Genomic DNA, 6,000 nt, shown 5'->3' on the forward strand with positions numbered 1-6,000 from the left:
GCCATCCAGATGCCAACCAAAACATCAGACGGTGTTGCGTGTGCCCCACCTGCTGTTTAACGACAAGTTTGTGCAACTCAACCGATTCGCTCTCAACCCTCGACCACTTCGTCGCGTCAGGAACACCCGCGTTTGAGAAGCCGCCGGCCGCAGGAGGCCGCATCCACCCGATGGCCGTTACAGCCGTCGTGTGGCGCTTAATCTTGCTTCCCGTCTATCTTTGTCGTCCTGGCGTCTGGCGTTTGGCTGCGGCTATTTTTGGCGACGGACAAACCAGTGGATGTTTCAATGTCTTGGTTGTGCGCTTGTCGATGCCAAGACCTTCCACAAATGGAAAGCCAGCAGCGTCGCTGAGCCAATCAACGAGCTGAGACGAGGCTTGGCGCGATGACCAGCCAGTGAGCATTGGAATGCTCGTTGATTGTGGATAGTTGATGAGCGGCTGTGTGATAACTGCCGACAACAGAAAGATGGTTGACCGAAGCCAATTTCCATTTCACAAGCAGACCTCTACTAGTATTGTGACATCATCTCATGTTTTTCGGTTTCTTGTGCTACACTGTAGGCTTGTATGTACAATTCTATTTCCTTGTTCATATCCCGACCATGACAAGCCTTGACTCCAACCGCTGGCGCCTGGGTCTTGTCGCAGCGCTCGTCAAACGTTTTAATTCCTCCTTGCCAAGAAGATACCTCGTTCAGACCCAAGGCAGACTCTCATCTTGATCTCCACTTCAACCCGACACGCCGCCCGAGTCGCAGACACATTCATGGTAAACGATGTTAATGACGACATTTCTCACGCCTCCCTAATTGTTCAAAGAACTCTCATGCTCATGCAGATTGAGGTAGGTGGCGTTGTTGACCCCACCTACTACTTCTGCTACGTACCCCCCCTCGGCTCCGCCAAAGCGCCGCCCAAGCTGGGCATCCACACACCTCGTTCCACCATCGACTTGCATCACGCACGATCTAACTCGGCCGCAGTAACACGACATAGGGGAACATGAAAATGAAGGCATTTGCCCAATGCCATCAATGCCCAGTTCCAACCCCCCGCGTCGCCTCCAACGTTGCCTCCGAGAGGCGGCGAATCCATCCTGCATGCCCCACAAACTACTGCAGCCCTACAGCCCAATCCAGCACTTCGGCGGTCCTCTTCACGTGCCGTGTTCTGTATCGTCAGATGCGGCTGGTCCGAGCATGCAAATAAACAAGGCGTGCTAGCTCATAGTCGTCACCCCAATTGGGCCGGGCCAGAACTGGAGATAAAGAATCATGAAGCAGACAGGCAAGAGCTGGGCAATTGGTGACCCACTCTCTCAGATATTCAAGTGAGGACATCCATACCTAAACACTCGAGCCCGCGTCGACTGCAACGTTGTATTGCCCTTCTGGGCTGACCACCAACAAAGTGCCAACATGCAGCTCACCGGAGTGTCGCCCGATGAGCCTCACGAGCGTCATACTCTTTTAGCTTTGCTGAGCCAAAGTGCCCGATGAAAGTGCTGGATGATCTCACAAGCTTACCAGAAGCAGATCCGAGAGTGGATGATCTCGCGCTTGTTTGTAAACCCACCATCCTCTCTCTCTCCTTGTGATACCGGCCGGTCCTTGATGTTAGCATAAATGGCGCTATCGACGAAATTGACTCAAATCATCCAAGAATCCAAGGCTGATTGCAGAAGCAAATTACAAAATAGGTATACCATTGGAACAAAGACAAAAGTCGTGTTAACCACTTAAGGTCAAGGCAAATACTACTCTGGGGACTGAAGTTGACCCAATGCAAAAGCCCGAGGTGATCACAACGCTGCCTCGGAGTTGGTGGTCGAGATAGCCCAAAAGTCCAATAATAATCACACTGTTTCGTGAATTAAAACTCATCCATTGAAACGCCCAATTTCTATGAACCATTGATATCGACCGCCCTGCATTGGGTATCAGTCATTCCCCAATGCCGTATGATACCCAGGAAAAGCAAGAAAAACAAGTCATCGTCATGAAGGCAAACCAGCCACCCATTCCCGATGAAAATGAGCCAAGAAAGCAACAAAAAGCCCTCCCTGAAAACTGAACTCCATACCCCAAACTCCCGTTCCCTTGTTCAACCCATCTCCCCTCGTTAAGTCTCCCCATCAGCTTCATCGGCCAATGAGAAAGCTGGTCGAGGCCCTCCTTCTCCGTTGCGCCGGCCTCTGCGCCCTATACTCCGGATGCTGCTCCACGAACTCCGGATGCTTGTTACGGAGGTGATGCAACCAATTGTCCCCGCGGTTGCGAACGGCCCTGCAATTGGGCACCGGGCAATGCGTCTTTTCGACCCTGGACAGGCCCACGTTTGCCCGGTGCCGGTCGGTGTTCAGGTGCTTCCTGATCTTGCGCAGCTTCTCGGCCTGCGATCCGGTATCCGGAAACTTGTTGCACGGCCTGCAGCCCCGGGGCACTCCGTCCTCGAATTCCAGGCCGCGGACGTCGGGCGCAAGCCACCAGGCGTCTGCACTCGGAGCAGATGCCCGCGGTGAGGCACGCTGTTGGCTGGGCAATTGGGATCGAGCGTCTGATGGGAACTGGAATCCATTTTCAACTGGCGAATCGTTCCGGCTTGGATGTGACGCTTGGGCGTCAAGCAAGCTGGTTGCAGAGCTGGAAACTCGTCGCTCTGGCGCAGGACAAGAAGATGTATGTTGCTGCCACATGTCCTGATAGGTTGAGTGGGCGTTAGCCAGACCGGCCTGATTGTCGTGAACCCCATATCGCCGGACATTGATGATATCCGGTGTTGAGTCGAATGAGAATTGCCGTCGCAATTCTTGACGTGGATTCCGTGATTGCGGGAACATCGACTGGCTTGAAGGCAGGCTAGCGGGGGATTGATTCATCGCCATCATCCATCCTGCCTGTGAGGTACCGATGAACGTGCTCCCGCGACTGCCGAACTCGCCGGGGAGTTCTGAGATGTGGTTGGGAGGCAATCCGCTGTACCCCTGAGGGAGCATTGCATTGTCCGTCGTGGGAGACGTCCCCTCCAGCTCAGCGGCCTCTGTCGTCCAAGCCCCTGCCCCTGCAACTGCGTGCATAGCTACATCTTTATTGACACCGGACCCTTCCAGTTCCGCAGGCGTGGTCATGGAACTCCATGCACTATGCTGTGAGGTGTTGTTTAAGTTCAAGGGGGGTACCTCGTTATTGCCGCCCTCACCCTCCAATCTCGGAGAATCGGTGATGGCTTGGGCAAAAACGGGACCTTCTTGGCTGCTGATGAATGGTGCGGTTGGGGCCACAACTGGAGCACTCGACATGCTTGACTGAGGAGAGACGGTGGACCAACTGTTACCAGTCGGCGATCTCGTGGTGGACAGCGTCGAAACGGTGGCATATGATGACCGGGATGGATTATGATGCTGCTCGACAGGTACACTGTGCTGGGCATCCGTGGTGGCGAAGGAAGCGGATGAGGATGCTTGTTGACGCAGCATTGCAAGCGGGGAATCAAGCACCGGGAAGTACGCAGGGCCCGTGACCGTGACAGTTGGAGAGACCACCGTGGCGCACGGAAGCCAATCCTGACTGGTTGGCTGTGGGACATAGAAGCTGTGGTGGGCAAGATGCGGGTAGGAATTTGTCGGCAAAGGCGCTGGTGTCGTGAAGTTCTGTCGGCCATGGCTGATTCCGGGTCTCCCAGGATAGTGGACTGGGGGAAAAGGTTGCGATGTTCGTCGAGGGCCAGGAGGCACCATTTGGGGACGATTCAACAACCTTTGGGGGGTATCACTGTGGAGTTCATGCATGGCATGAGAAGAGGTGTTCGTGTCGAGCTCGGCTCGAGTGACGGTAGGCATCCTGGTTGGGTGCATGTATGGTCGGCTGGCTGGAGTATTTGGCAGCTCAGCAATGTGGTCAGGTTGAGGCGGAAGTTCGGCGTAAGCGGGAGGAGAGTCACGTTCAGAGGCGAGAAGGTCAGGTCGAGAAGAGATGTCGTTCAGGTAGGTGAGGTGACGGTTTTGTTGCTCGTTTACAGCCTCCTCAATACGGGGCCGTGATCTTCTGCGAGTCCGAATAGAGCAGGCTTGCCTTAACCAATTCCAGGTTCGACTACACAGACTTTTACGTCTGCAGAGTTCCTGAGCTTTGGTGGCGTCAATCCTTTGGATGAGAGCGTCGACACACCGATCGCATAATCTTTGGTGAAGGCACTCCTCCCTGTTCTACGTTAGACAGGAAGAAGCAGGGATTTGGGGAGAAGCGTACAAGTTGTCCCCGTCAAGGTTCACCAACGTAGGCGACAAACCAATGGGGGAATCAGGGAGTGATGGGGGAGCAGTGTTCTTCGGCTCCCAAGCGGCACGGCTCTGGAAACTCTGATCAGAGACCGGTGAGGCAAAGGCAGCCGTCGAGACAAGGGGGGAGGCCAGGGAAGGGATTGTATTACAGGTCTTCATGGTAGAACGAACGTCGAAGGGCTTGATGGATGCCAATGGCCTGGTGTTCTGTGTCTCGACGAAACGAAAGGGAATGGAGGCGGCTGTGCTGAGAATCTTGGGGAAGCTGCGCTTTTGTGCCTGAGATATGGCGGTTTCCAGGGTCGTTCACGTCGTTGATCGTAGGTTCGACAAAAGCATGACTGTATGAGAAATGGGATCGACAGCGAGCGTAGGTCCCGGCTATCAACCACTCATGGCTACGGACCAGATGTAAGCTTGGCCCCATCCATTGAGAGAACTAAAGTTTGGCCGACAACTAGGGTGCTGAGACAGAGTTAGGTCCCTAAGAAGGAACTCACATAATTCCCCCGATGATATCTCTCCATTAGAGACCGCCTATCGTTTATTGGTAGCCTCACTATCAGACGTCAACAGCAGGGATCGTAGCGATATGATGTTCTGTAGGAGGTAGAGCGGTCAGTAACACAGTCCCATAAAGGTAACGAAAGTCAACGGGGCAACTAGATGCCTCACCTGGGAGGTCAAGGCATCCGTGGGCGACGGTATGCTTGGCAAAACTCCAGACCGAAAGCCGCAGACTAGGTCCATGGTTTGAGGAGGGGGCGTGGCGTTGAAGCAAGGCAACTGGGCGTGGCGCACAGCACCCTTTCTGGACTTTGCTATCCTAGAATACGAAAGTCAGAACAGAGGGGAGGAGGAGGAAGAGAAGAGGTTTCTGTCAACAGTACCTACCTGACCTAGGTGACGCACATCCTATCTGGAGGTTGAGGACAGCAGCGCGGGACCTGAGGTGGGAGTGTTGAGGTAAGCGAAGATCCCCAAAACGGGAACGCCGCTAGGTCGTCGTCTTTCGTGTTGGGAGGCCTCCATGCCCAACATTTGCAAGTCTCAGGGCAAAAGAACATAGTTCATGGATTTTGAGATGGAAAGGGTAATCAGAATTCGGCCAAACTCTTCTGAAAAGAAGAGCATTCTGACAGACATGAAGAACCGTGGAACACTTATATTCCTTCACCAGGAGCTGGCCCAAGTGCACGGCCACTGACCAAACAACCTTGTTTTCAACCAAGCGCGAGCTAGGAGCGAGGCAGTGCTGAAGCTGCGGGGAGCGAGCTACCGAGTCAAGAGACCGGAATCTGCGAGAGCCCATCGAACCTCGCGGGTGATGGTTCTGCTCAGGTGATTAACCGTCCAATGGACATGCCTCTCACACAGCCTTGTTGAGCCGAAGTGTGCACTTCCACTAAGTACCTTGTCTAGGTACGGCATTCTGACACTTTCGAGCGAGGGGAGAGAAGGCTCTGGCTGAATGAGGATTACTCGGTCGTGGGGTGGTGGCCGTGAGAACTTGGACAATGAGCTTGATGCGCCATCATCCCCATGGGGACAGTAGGTTGGTATTGACGATGAGTATGTAATCTGAGTGCTCAGATGTATGGACAACCCCAAGTGAGCAGCGATCTGGGACGGCAGGAAGAGGAACCAAAAAAGACACAGAAACAACGGATCAGTCACGGAGCGGGCTCCCTGCCCCTCCATCCACCGACCCCCCCCC

The 6,000-nt window shown here is 54.1% G+C and overlaps 2 protein-coding genes across 2 annotated transcripts; both read right to left on the bottom strand.

Annotated features, from left to right (window-relative positions):
- Positions 1 to 2,144: 2,144 nt before the first annotated feature.
- VTJ04DRAFT_2704 (uncharacterized protein) lies at positions 2,145 to 3,479 on the bottom strand (the record flags this gene model as incomplete). The annotated part of the gene is made up of 1 exon (XM_069360523.1): positions 2,145 to 3,479. One exon carries the CDS (start codon positions 3,477 to 3,479, stop codon positions 2,145 to 2,147), a length of 1,335 nt encoding a protein of 444 aa, XP_069221225.1.
- Positions 3,480 to 4,845: 1,366 nt separating this feature from the next.
- VTJ04DRAFT_2705 (uncharacterized protein) lies at positions 4,846 to 5,595 on the bottom strand (the record flags this gene model as incomplete). The annotated part of the gene is made up of 4 exons (XM_069360524.1): positions 4,846 to 4,883; positions 4,959 to 5,109; positions 5,178 to 5,198; positions 5,500 to 5,595. 4 exons carry the CDS (start codon positions 5,593 to 5,595, stop codon positions 4,846 to 4,848), a joined length of 306 nt encoding a protein of 101 aa, XP_069221226.1.
- Between the last annotated feature and the right edge of the window lie 405 nt (positions 5,596 to 6,000).

Source organism: Mycothermus thermophilus (genome assembly GCF_041956435.1).
Source record: "Mycothermus thermophilus strain CBS 625.91 unplaced genomic scaffold VTJ04scaffold_2, whole genome shotgun sequence".
NCBI classification, from domain to species: domain Eukaryota; kingdom Fungi; phylum Ascomycota; class Sordariomycetes; order Sordariales; family Chaetomiaceae; genus Mycothermus; species Mycothermus thermophilus.